Source organism: Entelurus aequoreus, linkage group LG17, assembly GCF_033978785.1.
Source record: "Entelurus aequoreus isolate RoL-2023_Sb linkage group LG17, RoL_Eaeq_v1.1, whole genome shotgun sequence".
In the NCBI taxonomy this organism is placed as follows: domain Eukaryota; kingdom Metazoa; phylum Chordata; class Actinopteri; order Syngnathiformes; family Syngnathidae; genus Entelurus; species Entelurus aequoreus.
In genome coordinates this window covers 9,708,456-9,728,976 of record NC_084747.1, presented here as the reverse complement: position 1 = coordinate 9,728,976, position 20,521 = coordinate 9,708,456, and the positions used below count along the sequence as shown (strand labels likewise).

General features: G+C 41.9%; 2 protein-coding genes across 3 annotated transcripts in view; both read left to right on the top strand.

The window, feature by feature from the left end:
* LOC133632306 (gastrula zinc finger protein XlCGF57.1-like) overlaps positions 1-20,521 on the top strand; it is a 127,769-nt gene that overhangs the window by 16,797 nt on the left and 90,451 nt on the right. The window lies entirely within an intron of this gene.
* On the top strand, positions 4,277-15,044 carry LOC133632332 (gastrula zinc finger protein XlCGF8.2DB-like). Of its 2 annotated transcripts, XM_062024713.1 has the most exons (3): positions 4,277-4,610; positions 7,210-7,361; positions 11,855-11,993. In XM_062024713.1, the coding sequence occupies exons 1-3, from the start codon at positions 4,490-4,492 to the stop codon at positions 11,858-11,860; spliced, it is 279 nt and encodes a 92-aa protein (XP_061880697.1). In that variant the 5' UTR covers positions 4,277-4,489; the 3' UTR covers positions 11,861-11,993. The 2 variants fall into 2 exon arrangements, with proteins under 2 accessions (XP_061880697.1, XP_061880696.1); XM_062024712.1 differs by lacking the exon at positions 7,210-7,361 and having other exon boundaries at positions 4,278-4,610; positions 11,855-15,044.

The window sequence follows — 20,521 nt, the reverse complement described above, 5'->3', positions numbered from 1 at the left end:
CTGGAAGAAGTTTCAAATTTACGATCTAACACCGACATACATTCTCAAAGATAGTTTTTGTTCTTAAACCCACGAAACGGAAGTTAATTTTGGAACGATGGAGTGTTGTCTGAAGTGAAGATTGAAGACGTGATAGAAGATGGACGACTACTGCTATGCTAAGATGGCGACGTCCGGGAAAAGAGAAACTGAAAGAGAATCAGCGCCACCAACTTCCAGAAAATCACCAACGTGTTACCTGAAGTGAAGATAGAAGATTTGTGTCAGTGCTCATAAAGTAAATGAAAGTTACCAAGAAAATGTAAATATTTAGATTTTTTGTTTTTTGTGTATGTCTAAAATATATGTGGATTGTTAGGGACTTCACTTATTGTTCAAGGGGAACTGCACTTTTTTGAATTTTGCCTATTGTTCACAATCATTATGAATTGTTTTTATGCATTCTACAGTTAAGTTAAAGTACCACTGATTGTCACACACACACTAGGTGTGGTGACATTTTTCCACTGCATTTGACCCATCCCCTTGTTCACCCCCTGGGAGGCGAGGGGAGCAGTGAGCAGCAGCGGTGGCCGTGCCTTTGAATCATTTTGGTGATTTAACCCCCAATTCCAACCCTTAATGCTGAGTGCCAAGCAGGGAGGTAATGGCTCCCATTTTTATAGTCTTTGGTATGACTCGGCCGGGGGTTTGAACTCACGACCTACCCATCTCAGGGCGGACACTCTAACCACTAGGCCACTGAGCAGGTGTTATTAAATCAAAATAAATAGAAGTCCGCTAACAGCAGCGTCAATGGGAGCTCCACTATTGCGCCCATAAAATCCAATAAATAACAATACTCAATTTACATTGCGTGACTTGACTATTAACTATAAGTATTAGTGATATTATTATTATAAGCGCAAGCACAGACAAACTATTTCTAGGGGAGATATAATCACTTCCGTGTCTCTCTATGTCAGGGGTCTGTTGCGTCGACCAGCATTCCTCCAATGGGGAATTAAAATTGCTAGTCTCTCCCAGATTCTTTTTATGGCACATAAGCTGATGTTTATATTCAATCAACAGGCAGCAGTTGGTATTTTGTGGTTTATTCTCCAAGCTTAGAGGACAAACTGAGACCAATCCAGCACACCAGCGTTCCCCAGCCCGGTCCAGATCGGTCTAGCTCGGTCTCCCCTCAAACCCCCGGAAGTCCCGTGATCTTCCCTCTGTCCCCCGCCTGCTGTTTCCCCAGTCTAGCTGTGCTCCTTATCTTAGGAATGTAATGGCAGTCTCAACAAAGAGAATAAACAGCGCTCTGACTCTAACCAAGGACACTCAAATCCAAGCACTTTGTACCACACGAGACATTAGCTGATGTAAATATGACTATAGGAGTTTTTAGAAAGAAGTAACACTTAAATATGGATATGATTCTGATCTGTTTCCAACAGGTCTCAAACTCAATTTACCTGGGGGCCACTGGATGCAGAAACTGGGTGAGGCTGGGCCGCAAGAAAAGATTTCTTAAAAAAAATCTAACATGTACTTTTTAAGGAATTCACCTTCTTTGAATGGCTTTCCCACCCTAGCAGCCATCTCACTCACCATGTAGCTAGCTTTGACTGCTGCATCGCTCTTTTCGCTTGCTTTCTTGACAAAATCTTGTTGCCTCAGTAGACTGGTTTTAAAATGTGCAACCCGGTTCACTCTCTCATCTCCCTGGTATTTTGCATATTCCTCAGCATGTCTAGTTGTATAATGACGTTTCAAATTGTATTCCTTGTGCACCGCAACTTTCTCTGTGCAAATAAGACACGTCGGGGTGCCGATGTGCTCAACAAAGGAATATTGCATCTCCCACTTTTCCTGGAATTGTCTTTGCTCATTACTAACCTTTCTCTTCACTGCACGCTTTGAAAAAGACATGTTTGGGGTTGTGGAATATATTTGTATTTAGCCGACGCACGGAGAATAATGTTATTTCCGCAATGTGTGTCGGTCCGCTTTTCCTCCCTACAGCAACACGGCGGTCGGCGGAAAGTACGGGGATCGCGAGCACAAAAAAGTGACGGCTGCCGTCATATAAAAATATATGTCGTAAATATATGTCGTGTTCATCGTGTTTATGTCCTCACTGTCCAGGTACGTGGAACAAGTTTTTGTGCCATTTGTTGTTTGACTCCACTGTAGAAATAGCCTGCATGTCTTCTAGCACATACGCTGCAATGGCTCTATCAATGTTGTCCTGGCTAGCAGTCCCTCCATTAAAAGCCAGCCGCTGTTGCTTAGGTGGAGGTGGAGGTGAAGTGGCATCGGAGTCTGTCTGTCTGTCTCTCTCTTTACTAGCTTCGTCGAAGCATGTTGCTTTTGTAGCTGTTTCAGCAGATTTGAATTGCTGTTTTGGGGAGTAGATAGGATCTTTGATCCAAGACACAACTTACATTTAACTAAAATGTGCTTTGCTTTGTGCTCGACGAAAGAAAAGTAGTGAGAATATCTCCATATTAACAAACTCGACTTCAGCTCCGCCATGATGTCTTGTCAGTAAACACAGACACATCCTCCTCCCACCCCCCACATACACACACACAGCACGCCTCTCCTACCCCTTGTGACACAGGAAGATTCAGAAGGACGACACTGCAGCTTTCCAATACAACACACTCAGATCTTCTCAGTTTCTAGCCGATACTACATAAAAAATAAAGCACTAACGCATCACGTTGTAACAGTAACTGAGTTACTAAATATAAAGAATAACGCATTAGACTACTAGTTACCGCCGAAAAATAACGGCGTTACAGTAACAGTACAGTTACAGTAGTCCCAACACTGGTCACCTGATACTTGATCTGTGTACTTTTAGCCTTGTTTGCAGTGTTTATAGTTATTGTATATGTCTTAAAGCACAGCTCAATATTGGCAGCCATAAATCATGAAGCATTTAATACAATGTCAATAAAGCTTTCTATTCTATTCCAACCTAATTCTAGATTAATGCAGGCTTGATCTAATATCAGCATACTTCAGTCATCAACAATTATATCATCTAAGAAATGGACATTGGAACAGTGTAGGTCTGACTTGGTAGGATATGTACAGCGAGTGGTGAACATAGTGAGCTCAGAAAGCATAAGAACAAGTATATACATTTGATTATTTACATTTGATTATTTCCAATCCGGGGTGGTGGGATGTGGTGGGGGGAAGGTGTTAGTCTAGGGTTGTAGCTGCCTGGAGGTGTTCTTTTAGTGCAAGCTTACAAACCAAACTAATACATCCAAATATAATGAAAACAAACAAAAAACACAAAAAAACCAAGTGCAAAATTTCTGGAAGTAAAAACCAAACAAAACAAATAATATACACAACACGGGATGATACAAAACAAATACAAAACCAGACAAAAAATAAGTAAAATAATAAATATAAAGCAAAATGTAAACAATGGATTACGGATAAAAGTTGTTTACATTTTTAAAATATAGTTTCCGACTATTTCAGGTTATCAGTATAGATACTTTTGCGGAATGGTTGTTTAAAAAAAACAATGAGTGAGGGCCGACATCCGGGCAACTGAGCTACTTACGGGTTCTTCGAGCCATAGCAACCAAACTGGCGTTGAAAACAAACCGTTGCCATTACTCTTTAACCTGTCGACCTACGCTGGTTAAACCCGTCATTCTGCCTCCAAAATGCCGAAAAACTGTGTTGTTTTTGGTTGTGCTAACCACAACTGGAAACAGGGAAAACAAAGGTTGTATTTTGTTCTGCCAAAGCGTGATAAAAGCCCACAGAGACGAGACAAATGGCTCGCAGCTTCCCATCCGGGAAGAAGAGGATTAAGTTAAGTAAGTAATATACTATATAGTCTATAGCCTAGCTAGCTATTTTCGAAAACCGGTTTCGTTATACACTAACACTTGATCTTGTTGTTGATAACTTTCGCGTCTCTTTCTTAGTAGCGCGCAGGCTAAGCTAACTAGCAAGCTAAGCTAAGCCTGAGAAGCTTTAAAGTTCACTGAGACGAGTCTGACGCAAATAATACATTTTCGTTTTTTCACACGATATGCGAATAAGTAAAAATGCGTAAATGACTTCCAAGCCACAACGCTCGTTAAATGCTTTTTCTGTCAATGCTGTGTTTGCTGTGAGCTGGTTTGTTTTCAACGAATTCCCGGTTGCTAGGGGATTGGTAGGCGGAAGTGACGTAAGTCCGCCCTCACCCATACAATATCTTTATTTTGAAAAAAAAAACAAAAAAAAACAACAACCGGAAGTGGCTGACTTTTGGCGCATGGGCAAAAGAACGGAGCAGAAACTTTCCGACTTTTGCTGGCGACCAAGATGGCGGACTGAACTATCCGTGGCTCCTCGAAGAAGTTTCACATTTACGATGCTTCTGTTCTATAGATTCACCTTGTCTAAAGTCCACGAAACGGAAGTTGAGTTTGGAGCGATGGAGTGTTTCCTGAAGTGAAGATTGAAGACGTGATAGAAGATGGACGACTACTGCTATGCTAAGATGGCGACGTCCGCTAAAAGAGAACATGAAAGAGAATCAGCGCCACCAACTTCCAGCAAATCACCAACGGAGATAAAGATAAAAACTGCAGCTGAAGGTGAGTGAGTTGATTTTTTATTTATTTAAAAGCTATTGAGAGGGTTGATGAGAAATGAGCCGACGTTGTTGAAGAATGTAAAGAAAGAGCCGCCATGATTGTTAGCTTGAAGAAGGCAGTGGAGTTCACATCAGAGGAGATGAAAGAATGCAAAAGTCAAATGAAGAAAGTGGAAGAGCAAAACAAGCGCTTGTGTAAAGAAAATAATGATTTGGAAAACCTGCTGTGAAGGTGGTTTCACATTGGACGTTTTGAGCGTGTCCTTGTCAAGTCTACTGGATTCCAGCGTGCATGTCCATGTACGAGCCAGTCTGCCCCACAACATTAGGATAGAAAAAAATAAACAACTTGTACAAATTATTGCTCATTTTACTTTCAGAAACGCATCACGACGTTTGCTTCTTTTTTTTAAAAACGAATGGGATGAGAATCAGCACCTGTAAGTGCGAGTCCGTGGTTCTAGCCCGGGAAAGGGTGGAGTGCCATCTCCGGGTTGGGGAGGAGATCTTGCCCCAAGTGGAGGAGTTCAAGTACCTCTGCGTCTTGTTCAGGAGTGGATGGTGAGATCGACAGGCGGATCGGTGCGGCGTCTTCAGTAATGCGGACGCCGTATCGATCCGTTGTGGTGAAGAAGGAGCTGAGCCGGAAGGCAAAGCTCTCAATTTACCGGTCGATCTACGTTCCCATCCTCACCTATGGTCATGAGCTTTGGGTTATGACCGAAAGGACAAGATCACGGGTACAAGCGGTCGAAATGAGTTTCCTCTGCCGGGTGGCGGGTCTCTCCCTTAGAGATAGGATGAGAAGCTCTGCCATCCGGTAGGAGCTCAAAGTAAATCCGCTACTCCTCCACATCAAGAGGAGCCAGATGAGGTGGTTCGAGCATCTGGTCAGGATGCCACCCGAACGCCTCCCTAGGGAGGTGTTTAGGGCACGGGGAAGACCCAGGACACGTTGGGAAGACTATGTCTCCCGGCTGGCCTGGGAACGCCTCGGGATCCCCCGGGAGGAGCTGGACCAAGTGGCTGGGGAGAGGGAAGTCTGGGCTTCTCTGCTAAGCGGGGGGCAGCCAACAAACATAATAAATCATCACTTACTGTATACGGTCTGCTGTCATTAGAATGCCGACTGCTAGGATGTTGGTATGTTCCTATTTAGGTGAAGAATGACTCATAATCTTCGTGAAGAAAATGGGGCCGGAACCAAGTGTCTTTTCGTGCCGTTCTTGCCATTTTCAAGTCCTGGGTTGCTGTCAAAGTGTCCCAACTTGTCAGAATACGTCCTTGAACTTTGACTATCCGGGTGAGAGGTAGGATTTGTGATGTACAATATACTTTCACGCAGAAAGGAAGCGAGGAAACAGCCTACCACTCCATGATGTAAACATTGGGACACACGCCAGTGACCAGGGCGCTGCTATAAATAGTTTGCCTGCATTAGTGCTTATAATAACATTATCACTCATTCTTGGTTAATATTCAAGTCACAAAATGTAAATTGGGAAATGTTGCCGCTTTTTGGATGTTTTTTTTTTATTGGGTTTTATGGGCGGAATAGAGGACCTTAGTTAGAATGCATTAAAAAAAAAGTTACATCCGTTGTGATGTCTTTAATAATGATTGTGAACATTAGGCAAAAATCCCCAGAAAATGCAGTTATATTATAGTAATATTATACCTATACAATTCGGTCAGTGCACTAGACGTGCTTATTATCAAACACATTCAAAAGTACATTCAATACACAATAGTTATCATTGGTTTAAAGGCCTACTGAAATGAAATTTTCTTATTCAAACGGGGATAGCAGATCCATTCTATGTGTCATACTTGATCATTTCGCGATATTGCCATATTTTTGCTGAAAGGATTTAGTAGAGAACATCGACGATAAAGTTCGCAACTTTTGGTCGCTGATAAAAAAGCCTTGCCTGTACCGTAAGTAGCGTGACGTCACAGGTTGAAGGGCTCCTCACATCTGCACATTGTTTACAATCATTCCCACCAGCAACGATTACCCCATTAATTTGAGCGAGGATGAAAGATTCATGGATGAGGGAAGTGAGAGTGAAGGATTAGAGTGCAGTGCAGGACGCCAGGGTGTATCTTTTTTCGCTCTGAGTGTAACTTAGGTACAAGGGCTCATTGGATTCCACACTTTCTCCTTTTTCTATTGTGGATCACGGATTTGTATTTCAAACCACCTGGGATACTATATCCTCTTGAAAATGAGAGCTGAGAACGCGAAATGGACATTCACAGTGACTTTTATCTCCACGACAATACATCGGCGAAGCACTTTAGCTTCGGAGCTAACGTGATAGCATCGTGCTTAACTGCGGATAGAAACAGAAGAAATAAGCCCCTGACTGGAAGGATAGACCGAAGATCAACAATACTACTATTACTTCTAAACCCTGGACCTGTAACCACACGGTTAATGCTGTGCCGCCTGGCGAAGCTTAGCAATGCTGTTGCTAACGACGCCATTGAAGCTAACTTAGCTACGGGACCTCGACAGAGCTATGCTAAAAACATTAGCTCTCCACCAACGCCAGCCCTCATCTGCTCATCAACACCCGTGCTCACCTGCGTTCCAGCGATTGACGGCGCGACGGAGGACTTCACCACGATGATCGGTGCGGTCGGCGGCCCGGAGACGGAGGAAGTTAACCAGACAGCGGTGAGGACAGCGGCGCGGCGGCGGACGGCGTTGTGGCTTTCGACGACACCCCGGCCGCCATCAGAGTCGGCAAGAAACATATATTTCCCCAAAGTTACGTACATGACATGCACATAGCGGCACGCACGTACGGGCAAGCGAGCAAATGTTTGGAAGCCAAAGCTGTACTCACGGTAGCGCGTCTGCTATCCAAGTCAAAGTCCTCCTGGTTGTGTTGCTGCAGCCAGCCGCTAATACACCGATCCCACCTGCAGCTTTCTTCTTTGCAGTCTCCATTGTTAATTGAACAAATTGCAAAAGATTCACCAACACAGATGTCCAGAATACTGTGGAATTTTGTGGTGAAAACAGACGACTTAAGCTGGCCACCGTGCTATTCCAAAATGTCTGCTTCAACCCGTGACGTCACGCGCAAACGTCATCATACCGAGACGTTCGGTGTATATATATATATATATATATATATATATATATATATATATATATATATATATATATATATATATATATATATATATATACATATATATATATATCACAGAGACTGACGACGCTAAGATCATTGTCTCTAATAATGTCATTATTTAAAGGCCTACTGAAAGCCACTACTAGCGACCACGCAGTCTGATAGTTTATATATCAATGATGAAATCTTAACATTGCAACACATGCCAATACGGCCGGGTTAACTTATAAAGTGACATTTTAAAATTCCCGCCACACTTCCGGTTGAAAATCTCCTTTGGATATGATTTATGCGCGTGACGTCATAAAATGCACGGAAGTGTTTGGGCCCTATTGGACACAATACACAAAGCTCTGTTTTCTTCGACAAAATTCCACAGTATTCTGGACATCTGTGTTGGTGAATCTTTTGCAATTTGTTTAATGAACAATGGAGACTGCAAAGAAGAACGTTGTAGGTGGGATCGATCGGTGTCTTAGCGGCTAAGTACAATTCTTACAGCAACACAACAAGGACTACTTACCCTGATAGCAGACGCCTAGCTGATGCTTGCCGCCAAACCCACGGATGAAGTCCTTCGTCGCGCCGTTGATCGCTGGAACGCAGGTGAGCACGGCTGTTGATGGGAAGATGAGGGCTGGCTGGCGTAGGTGGAGCGCTAATGTTCTATCATAGTTCTGTGAGGTCCGGTTGCTAAGTTGCTAAATTAGCCTTGGCATCGTTAGCAACAGCATTGTTAAGCCTTACCAGGCTGAGAATTTTTAACCGTGTAGTTACATGTCCATGGTTTAATAGTATTGTTGATCTTCTGTCTATCCTTCCAGTCAGGGGTTTATTTACTTTGTTTCTATCTTCATTTGAGAATGATGCTAGCACATTAGCTCAGTAGCTAAGTGTGTCACCGATGTATTGTCTTGGAGATAAAAGTCACTTTAAATGTCCATTTCGCAGTGCTCGACTCTCATTTTCAAGAGGATATAGTATCCGAGGTGGTTTAAAATACAAATCCGTGATCTACAATAGAAAAAGGAGAGAGTGTGGAATCCAATGAGCCAGCTTGTACCTAAGTTACGGTCAGAGCGAAAAAAGATACGTCCATCACTGCCTCTCAAGTCCTTCACTGTAATGTTCCTCATCTACGAATCTTTCATCCTCGCTCAAATTAATGGGGTAATCGTCACTTTCTCGGTCCGAATCTCTCTCGCTCCATTGTAAACAATGGGGAATTGTGAGGAATACTAGCTCCTGTGACGTCACGCTACTTCCGGTACAGGCAAGGCTTTTTTTTTATCAGCGAGCAAAAGTTGCGAACTTTATCGTCGATTTTCTCTACTAAATCCTTTCAGCAAAAATATGTCAATATCGCGAAATGATCAAGTATGACACATAGAATGGATCTGCTATTCCCGTTTGAATTAAAAATTTCAGTAGGCCTTTAAGAGTGCTTTGGGAGACAATGATCAAATCTTTAAAAAAATTCACATTTTTGCTAGCCGTAGAAGTAAGAACCTCTAGCTCACATAATTTGTCTCAAGTAATTGCGAGCACATCTAGGAATTGGCACGGTTGGAATCTGGAAATGATGTTATGCTGCCTCGTCATCCAGCCCCATTTGAATATTACCATTATGACATTTTGTTCTTCAATAAGTGCTTTGTGTGCAGGAATTTTTCATCCTAGCGCTGGTTAGTCCTAGCTTAAATCAGTCCTCACCCAGGCTAACAGGGTCGCTAAACGCCCGTGTCTGAAGCTGCTCTAGCATAGTTGGGGCTGAAGCTAACTGGGCTAGTCAGCCTGGTACTGCCTAGGCTAATCCAAATGTATCGTGTTACTCTGCTCTAATTGGCTATAGACGGCTAGAAGACAGAATGTCACCCTACTTCCGGTTTGAAAGTACTAAATTGAAGGACACTGCAGCACCTGCAGTGAGCGAACTTGTCCAAAAAGATGAGAAGGGTGCATGAAGTACACAAAGCCATACCCAACGTTTTTTTGTTTTTTTCATTCATCGAGTGGAGTTTCCTGCTGTATTCGGACCGGGGCTGACACCGCAATGCAGTGAAGCGGTGAAAGAAAAACAGTAGAGGCTCTGTTTATTTCAACAGGACAAAATTATGTTGGAGAAGAGCTAACAAGGGCTAAAAAAAACCCACTTAGAAAGCTCACAATAGAAAAATAGCTCTCTGCTGATTACAAAAGACAGACAGGAACCAAGCCAACAAACATGGTGAGAGATCCCAAACTTCTAAGTTAAGTTAAGTTAAAGTACCAATGATTGTCACACACACACTAGGTGTGGTGAAATGTGTCCTCTGCATTTGACCCATCCCCTTGTTCACCCCCTGGGGGGTGAGGGGAGCAGTGAGCAGCAGCGGTGGCCGCGCCCGGGAATCATTTTTGGTGATTTAACCCCCAATTCCAACCCTTAATGCTGAGTGCCAAGCAGGGAGGTAATGGCTCCCATTTTTATAGTCTTTGGTATGACTCGGCCGGGGTTTGAACTCACAACCTACCCATCTCAGGGCGGACACTCTAACCACTAGGCCACTGAGCAGGTGTTGACAAGCGTTCTAACGCTGTTAGTCCTAATTAGTAGTTTAATGGATAGATGGATTTATTTGTATGCTTGTGAGCGGTTGTTGTAGTGCAGAGGTGTCAAAGTTGTTTTCACTGAGGGCCACATGGCAGCTATGTTTGGCCCCAGAGGGCCGCTTCTAACAGTGAATATTATTATTCAACAATTTTTAAATGCATTTTTTGTATAATTTTTAAAAAGTTTTAAAAAATGTGGTAAGTTGCAATAATTTCACCTCAAAATGTAGTGTATATTACTGTAAAAGTAGTGTATATTACTGTAAATGTAGTGTATATTACTGTAAAAGTAGTGTATATTACTGTAAAAGTAGTGTATATTACTGTAAATGGAAAAACAGTAAATTAAATGATAAATGGGTTGTACTTGTATAGTGCTTTTCTACCTTCAAAGCGCTTTGACAGTATTTCCACATTCACCCATTCACACACACATTCACACACTGATGGCAGGAGCTGCCATGCAAGGCGCTACCAGCACCCATCAGGAGCAAGGGTGAAGTGTCTTGCCCAAGGACACAACGGACGTGACTAGGATGGTAGAAGGTGGGGATTGAACCCCAGTAACCAGCAACCCTCCGATTGCTGGCACAGCCACTCTACCAACTTCGCCAGTACTGCTGTTTTTATGGTAAAAAATAAATAAAAGCAGGTCAGTTGCCAGAAATTTACTGAAAAATTTACATTAGTTTTTATATTGTAAATAAAAAAAACCCTGCAATTTTACAGTAAGATTTTGGCACCTAAGCTGCCAGTTTTCTTTTTTCCTTTTTTTTTACCGCAAATCAACAAGTGTAGATTTTTCAGTGTATTACTGTAAATGCCAAAACAGCACCACAGTTTAGTCAGTAAAAAAAGGTACGGTTTTTTTCATTTAGAGAAAAATGCTGTAAAAAAACACAGTAAATTTGACAATGAAATCTATTGCTACTTTTACATTTCACAATTTGATGGACAACTTGCTTTGAAATAATTATTATCAGTATTTATTTCTATTTGAAAATGGTTTGAATGTTTGATAATATGTTTTTGCATAATTACACAATATTTAAGTTAACGTCATATGCAATTATATTGAGTACATATGTTTTTCTTCTCCCAAAATAGAAAGAAAGAATACATTTAGTAAGAAATCCACTAGGCCACTGAGTAGGTTACCACGTTTCTAGTAGACGGGGTCCTTTTTTCATGCATTTCACGCTTACAAGCTCGGGAATTTGCATGGATGTCGCGCGGCCCATTAATCGCTTTTATTTGATTATATATGATCGTGAGAAGCCAAAATTAATGAATTAATTGTTCAGTCCAAAGCTTCACTTGTCCGAGTCTAAGCCAAGTCATGTAAACACTGATCCATCATTCTGGCAAGGCACTAAAAGAATGTCCATGAAACACTACACACACATGCAGTACATAGAAGAAAGTGTGTAGCGAGTTCAAGGAGAAACATCTCATGGATCATGTCTGAACTAAAGTGCGTGCGTTTGTTGTTTGTGTCCTGCAGACGTGAAACAGCTGATTGGTCGTTTGGAAGATTGTCCCCCTCAGCCGCAGGTTGACGACTCCACTTTGAAGGAAGAGCATCCATGGCCCCCCCACATTAAAGAGGAAGAGGGGGAACTCTGGATCACTCAGGAGGGAGAGTGTCTTCTAGGGCCGCAGAAAGCTGATCCCACCAAGTTTCCACTGACTGTTGTCTCTGTGAAGACTGAAGATGACAAAGAGAAACCACAACTAGACAACCTCTTAGCTCCACGATCAGATAGTGAGGATGAGGACGAAGTTGAAGTAACTTTGAGCAACAATACAGACTCTGAAGGTGATTTGAGGACTCACACCGACAACAAACATTCTGACAGCTCTATAAAGAAGAGGGGTAAAAAGCATTTGAGCTGCTCCATTTGTGCTAAATGCTTTACTCAAACAAACACTTTGACTCATCACATGAGAACACACACGGGAGAAAAACCGTTTATTTGCTCAGTTTGCGGTAAAAAATGTTCTCAGAAGAGCAATTTGACAAGACACATGAGAACGCACACAGGCGAAAAACCATTTAGATGTTCAGTTTGCGGTAAAACATTTTCTAACAAGGTCTGTCTGACAGCGCACGCGAGGACGCACACAGGAGAGAAACCATTTAAATGTTCAGATTGTGGTCAGAATTTTTCCCAGAAGGCCAATTTGACAGCACACATGAGGACACACACAGGAGAAAAAACATCTAATTGTTCAGTTTGTGGCAAACATATTTCCCGTAAGACCCATCTGACCGCACACATGAGAACGCACACAGGAGAGAAACCGTTTTATTGTTCGGTTTGCGGCCAATTTTTTTCTCAACAGGCCAATTTGAAGGCGCACATGAGAACACACACCGGAGAGAAACCATTTTCTTGTTCGGTTTGCCGTCAAATTTTTTCTCACAAGGCTAATTTGGCGGCGCACATGAGGACGCACACAGGGGAGAAACCATTTAATTGTTCAGTTTGTGGCCAGAGGTTTTCTCAAAAGTCCAATTTGACGACACACATGAGAAAACACAGGAGAAAAACCATTTAATTGTTCAGTTTGTTTTGAAAGCTTTTCTTAGACTTAGACACACTTCACGATGGGAAGGGTAAGGATGGAAAGGATAATGCAGGTATAAAGTAGACTTTTTCTTCCGGGCAAGTTCTGAATCAACATAAAACGAAACACATTGGTGAAAAACATTTAGTTGTTGGGCGTAGCTACACCAAGTAGCATTAAGTGTGATCACATGAAGGAATTTAGTGTCATACACACAGCAGATCATCACTTTTTAGGTGTCTTCTCACATGTGACGTTACACTTTTATGATATGACAATATTTAGGTACAGATTGGAAAACAGAATGGACTTTTTGTGTTAGTGCTAAAATCTTTACCTCTCACAAAGACTTCTAAAATACCTTTTATCCTGTGCGTGTTTTAATGCGTTACCATAGTTGCCTGGGGCGGTGTGGCTCGGTTGGTAACACCTTGAAGGTTCCAGCTACTTGAAGGTTCTAGGTTCGATTTCGCCATCCTAGTCACAGCCGTTGTGTCCTCGGGCAAGACATTTTACTCACTTTCTCCCAGTGCCACGCACACTGGTGTAAATGTAGTTTAAAATTGTAAATAATGGGTTTTACCATTTATTACTTGAGAAAAGTGCTATATAATTATAAGTCACCTCACTCCACACTTCACTTGCCCACTAAACTAATCTGTTACAGCAAACTGACCGTTATGTTTTTCCCCTGTGAGTTAGACTTTGATTGGTTGAGAGCAACATGGATGGGGTTTTCCTCACTTTCCTATTGGACGACATCTATGATCATGGAATTGTGTTTGTGTTGTGACAATGTTGTATAATATCAGTGACTTCCTGTTATATTCAAACAGTCCCATACTTCTGGTCTTCTGTCATTGGGATATTATAAAAAATAAATAAAGTCAAACCTGTTGTGCTAAAGTAGATTGTTAAAAGTGATTTTGGCGTTTACTCAGAAGGACTACTGTGGTCAAGCTGAGAGAACAAAGTGCCCATTACAACAAAGTAAGAAGAGTTACGACAACTTCAATTAGAAAATAAGTGTAGAAACTCTTTAAAAAGCCATAACAATGCGTCACGCGTAGTGTTGAACTTTAAACATCTGAGCCTGCCGACCTCCATCTTTTTCCTCGGAGGGAGCCGAGTCGTCCAAGTAAGTACTTTTTGAATTTATTTTGTTCATCTGTCGGTAATGTGCATTGGTCGTCTAATGTCTCTCCGTCTCAAATGATCCGTCTGCTAAATAATGATAAATATTTCATGCTAATTTGTTTCCAGAAAGGTGAAAGCTTCATATGGAGGGCTTTGTCCTTTTTCTTTCTGAAGTATCCTACATTTCATTGCCGGCGGCCGTATTGGAAGGCTTTGTTTACCGAGAGTCATTGTTCACGATAGCGCTACGGGATATATTCGTAGTACTCAAAGTAGCTTTAGTGCGATGGAGAAAGACTTCGAGTCACTAGATAGGAAGTCCCTTACTCGTTATAAAAAGAAAACAGCCGTAATTGGATGTGAGGATCCTTATTAGATCAACAAGTCTGACTTGAGTAGAGATCATTTGGTAAACTACTTGATTCTTCAACCCAGCTCATTTTATATTTTGAAGGACTGCAAGAATGATATGGGTCTAGAAAGTTATGACCGGTTTGTCTGTGGATGGGTTTTTGACATTTTTGTTCATCTGTATAAACCCAGTGCACATCAGGTTGTCAAGGCCCGAGTCATGCACTCTCGGAAGTGATCATACCCGAGTTAATGCAAAGTGGGGCCATCATTTATTTTAGAAGAATTTCTACTCACATTTTCATCATTTATAGCAAACCTGAAATGAAATGATCCAAACAGACTTTATTCTGTCCTACGTGTCTGTGTCCCGTGACGTAAACAAGTTGACAGATAGCTAACATGAAGATCCCAAGGAAAGGGAAGAAAGAGTCCAGGCCTTTTATCTTTAAGAAGCTTTAGTGGTTTTCACAGAGAATGCACTTTTCCTTTCTTCTTGTCTAATTGGTCATTTCTTTCTTTGTTTTCTCTTTTCCTTGTATGTATTTTTGCTTTTGTTATCTTCTCTTTTTTGTTGTTGTAAAACTGTATAAAGAGACACAAAATATATGTCAAATAAACACCACTAAGTAACTACATTTCAACAAATGTTTGCTGCATAATATGTTTTCACACATAGGTGAGGGCCGACATCCGGGCAACTGAGCTACATACGGGTTCTTCGAGCCATAGCAACCAGACTGGCGTTGAAAACAAACCGTTGCCATTACTCTTTAACCTGTCGACCTACGCTGGTTAAACCCGTCATTCTGCCTCCAAAATGCCGAAAAACTGTGTTGTTTTTGGTTGTGCTAACCACAACTGGAAACAGGGAAAACAAAGGTTGTATTTTGTTCTGCCAAAGCGTGATAAAAGCCCACAGAGACGAGACAAATGGCTCGCAGCTTTACACCGGGAAAACGAGGACGGTTCTCACTGGAGTCCCCCAAAGTCCCGGGTCGTGTGTTCGGATCACTTCGTTTCTGGTAAATATAAGGAACAAAAATCCACCTTCTTAACCACAACTTGGCTATACCGTCCGTGCTAATGTTGTACTTGTTGAATTTGTACCTTATAACGTTCGACAGCTGAAGTTGTTGTTGTACAAAAATAACATGCGGTATATACTATATAGTCTATAGCCTAGCTAGCTATTTTCGAAAACCGGTTTCGTTTGAATTTGCACTTAACAGTTGGGTTTTTAAAAACCAATAAACCCTATAATTTTCATGTTGCCATTTAATCAACTTTTTCAAGACAGTCGCAAAATGCTGTCTGCAGGACTTTTCAATACAAAGACATATATTTTGTACATTATTCGCCTGCTGTACTGCGCCTTCATAAGGCTACAACTTACAAGGACCGGGCTACTAGAGGTCAGTCTGCTTTCTTTTGGGGTTTTTTGCCGGACATTCCAGTATTATTTACCCGTAATCTTGGTATTACTTTCCTTATTAGGTTATTTTGCCACCTCCCCCTTCTCTGTTTAAACTCTCCTTTGTTGTACTTAAACAATACATGTAGCCCTCAAATCTCTCAATATTTTATACACTAACACTTGATCTTTGAAGCTTTAAAGTTCACTGAGACGAGTCTGACGCAAATAATACATTTTCGTTTTTTCACACGATATGCGAATAAGTAAAAATGCGTAAATGAAGGATTTAACGCCGACTTCCAAGCCACAACGCTCGTTAAATGCTTTTTCTGTCAATGCTGTGTTCGCTGTGAGCTGGTTTGTTTTCAACGAATTCCCGGTTGCTAGGGGATTGGCAGGCGGAAGTGACGTAGGTCCGCCCTCACCTATACACACACAGCCCACACAATAGCATGTAAACAGTGCTCATACAGTGATGTAAATAGCCCTACATAGCCCATGTAACACTCAAAGCCACACATGAATAAGATTTACATTTACAAACATTGCACCCTCCCTTAGAGGAGTGAGCTAGCGAGCAAAGAAGCTACATGCTAAGTAGCAACAAGCTAAACAGTAGAACAAGCTATCGTCGCACAGGGCTATTTCTACATTTACACGCACACACAACGTCTTCATGTCACTCATAAAACAGACACAAGACTTACAGACAATGTTTCCAAGGCACTTTGTGGGAAGAAACAACAAACTTGGAGCGCTGAAACACGTAAACCTGTCTCGGGGGGGGGGGGCTTGTTTGGGGGCGGGGGGCGTGGTTGGGGGCGTGGCTATTTACAGCTAGAATTCACCAACTCGAGTATTTCATATATATATATATATATATATACATATACATATACATATATATATATATATATATATATATATATATGTATGTATGAATGAAATACTTGACTTTCAGTGAATTCTAGCTATATATATATATATATATATATATATATATATATATATATATATATATATATATATATATATATATATATATATATATATATATATATATATTTTTTTTTAATTTTATTTACATAGAAAAAAAAAAATACTTCAATTTCAGTGTTCCAGTGGTTATCCATTAGATGGCAGTATTGTCCTGTTTAACTTCTACGTTCATGATGAGTATATCATTTCGGCAGCCATGTCTGTAATTTCCTCGTTCTTCTGCTTCGTCTCCTTGTTGTGTGCGCAGTTGTGCACTCTATAAAAGCCCTAGATGTTATGACGTCTTTGGGCAGGCAAGCTGTTTATTTTGTGGGAAAGCGGACGTGAGAACAGGCTGTCCCCACTCAGTCTCAGGTCCGCATTGAGCTGGAGGGGGCGTGGTCTCCAGCTCCGGCTGAATACCGGGAGTTTTTCGGGAGAAAATCTCTGCCGGGAGGTTGTCGGGAGAGGCGCTGAATATCGGGATTCTCCCGCTAAAAACGGGAGGGTTGGCAAGTATGGGCTCCAGTACTCTGGAATGCCCTCCCGGTAACAGTTAGAGATGCTACCTCAGTAGAAGCATTTAAGTCCCATCTTAAAACTCATTTGTATACTCTAGCCTTTAAATAGACCCCCCTTTTAGACCAGTTGATCTGCCGTTTCTTTTCTGCTCTGTGCCCCTCTCCTTCGTGGAGGGGGGGGGGGGCAGGTTCGGTGGCCACGGATGAAGGGCTGGCTGTCCAAAGTCGGGGTGGACCGCTCGTCTGTGCATTGGTTGGGGAAGTCTCTGCGCTGCTGACCTGTCTCCGCTCAGGATGGTTTCCTGCTGGCCCCACTATGGACTGGACTTTCGCTGATGTGTTGGATCCGCTGTGGACTGGACTTTCACAATATTATGTCAGACCCACTCGACATCCATTGCTTTCGGTCTCCCCTAGAAGGGGTGGGGGGAGGTTATCCACATATGCTGTCCTCTCCAAGGTTTCTCATAGTCATTCACATTGACGTCCCACTGGGGTGAGTTTTCCTTGCCCGTATGTGGGCTCTGTACCGAGGATGTCGTTGTGGCTTGTACAGCCCTTTGAGACATATGTGATTTAGGGCTATATAAATTAACATTGATTGATTGATTGATTGATTTTCTGTCTATCCTTCCAGTCAGGGGTTTATTTCTTTTGTTTATATCTGCATTTGAGCCCGATGCTATCACGTTAGCTCCGTAGCTAAAGTGTTTCGCCGATGTATTGTCGCGGAGATAAAAGTCACTGTGAATGTCCATTTCACTATTATGTTAGATCCACTATGGACTGGACTCTCACTATTATGCTAGATCCACTCGACGTCCATTGCACCGGTCGCCCAGGGAAGGGGTCCCCACATCTGCGATCCCCTCCAAGGGTTCTCATTGTCCCATTGGGTTGAGTTTTTGTTTGCTCTGATGTGGGATCTGAGCCGAGAATGTTGTTGTGGCTTGTGCAGCCCTTTGAGACACTCATGATTTAGGGCTATATAAGTAAACATTGATTGATTGATCACCCCTGTCCAGAAATAACCTCACATGCGAGAAAAGCTAGTTTTATCTCTCCCACTTTGATTGTGGCAGTTGACAACCGTCAGCATCACTTTACCATGAATTGATTTACGTGGACCCCGACTTAAGCAAGTTGAAAAACTTATTGGGGTGTTACCATTTAGTGGTCAATTGTACAGAATATGTACTACACTGTGCAATCTACTAATAAAAGTTTCACTCAATCAATCAATGGATGAATGTTTACAAATGAAGCCTTCCAAAATGGCCACCGACAATGCATTATGGGAAATGTTCAAAATAACAAACAATTAAGCCTACTAATGTGGCTGCCGACAAAGTATTACAAGACATGTTAAAATGACTTTCAATAAACACAGCCTATCAAAATGGCCGCCGGCAATGCATTACTTTAGCAAAAAGGACTATTGTCCTTTATTTTATTTGTTTGTCCGTTATATACTCAAGCCTGTCATCAAGAAAGGGACTGTCCTCTTCCCTGCGTCGATGTAGACTTTGTGGCTTCTTTCAGGACAGACACACAAAGCAAAGAAACCTCTACGGTCTGAAACTAATTTTCTTCCAGATCTCCCTCAGGGAAGAGACAGCATCAGCCTTGAAGGACACAGAGAAAAAAGATGGTCCAGGAGATGAGGAAAAACAAAACCTGGCCTACATAAATGTTGCAATGAACAGGTTTCCCAACAATAAATTGTGTTTGTTTGTCCTTCTGACTCTCACAATAGACTGCAGTGTCTCTTTCAATCCAACAAAAAAAATACACAACAATACCGTAATAATGCAATTCCAATTCCAAAACCAAAGCTTGTGAATCTGGGCTATCCATAAACTACTTTTTATGTTGAAGGGGGGCAGGAAATATAAGATTTTCTTTATCCTGTTCCTTCTCAAGCATAGGTGTGTAAATATGTGTTTCGTTGTTAGAGTTTAATTGTCTATTGATCAAAAATGCACACCAATGAAGGAGATAAATAAAAAATGAAAATGAATGAATGAAAAATGCCCTCTTCTGTCCATATACAAGTCATTTGATGGTTAAAGTGATTGACAACATCATTAAAGCATTTAAAATGAATGACTGCTAATTGAGACGAATAAGAAACTGAAATATTTGTGACCTATTTTAATTTTGTTTAATGAAAACCTCACAAAAGTTTAAAGGCCTACTGAAATGAATTTTTTTTATTTAAACGGGGATAGCAGATCCATTCTATGTGTCATACTTGATCATTTCGCGATATTGCCATATTTTTGCTGAAAGGATTTAGTAGAGAACAACGACGATAAAGTTCGCAACTTTTGGTCTCTGATAAAAAAAAGCCTTGCCCCTACCGGAAGTAGCGTGACGACACCGGAGGAAGGGCTGCTCACATCTGCACATTGTTTACACCAGCAGCGAGAGAGATTCGGACCGAGAAAGCGACGATTACCCCATTAATTTGAGCCAGGATGAAAGATTCGTGGATGAGGAACGTGAAAGTGAAGGACTAGCGTGCAGTGCAGAACGTATCTTTTTTCGCTCTGACCGTAACTTAGGTACAAGCTGGCTCATTGGATTCCACACTCTCTCCTTTTTCTATTGTGGATCACGGATTTGTATTTTAAACCACCTCGGATACTATATCCTCTTGAAAATGAGAGTCGAGAATGCAAAATGGACATTCACAGTGACTTTTATCTCCACGACAATACATCGGTGAAACACTTTAGCTACTGAGCTAACGTGATAGCATCGGGCTTTACTGCATATAGAAACAAAACAAATAAGTCCCTGACTGGAAGGATAGACAGAAGATCAACAATACTACCAAACTGTGGACATGTAACTACACGGTTAATGCTTTCCAGCTTGGCGAAGCCTAGCAATGCTGTTGCTAACGACGCCATTGAAGCTAACTTAGCTACGCAACCTCGACAGAGCTATACTAAAAACATTAGCTCTGCACCTACGCCAGCTCTCATCTGCTCATCACGACCCGTGCTCACCTGCGTTTCAGCGATCGACAGTACGACGAAGGACTTCACCCCATCACCGATGCGGTTGGCGGCCCGGAAACGGAGGAAGTCAAGGTGAGGTCGTTCGGCTAGCCCGTCTGCTATCCTCAAAGTCCTCCTGGTTGTGTTGCTGTAGACCGCCGCTAATACACCGATCCCACCTACAACTT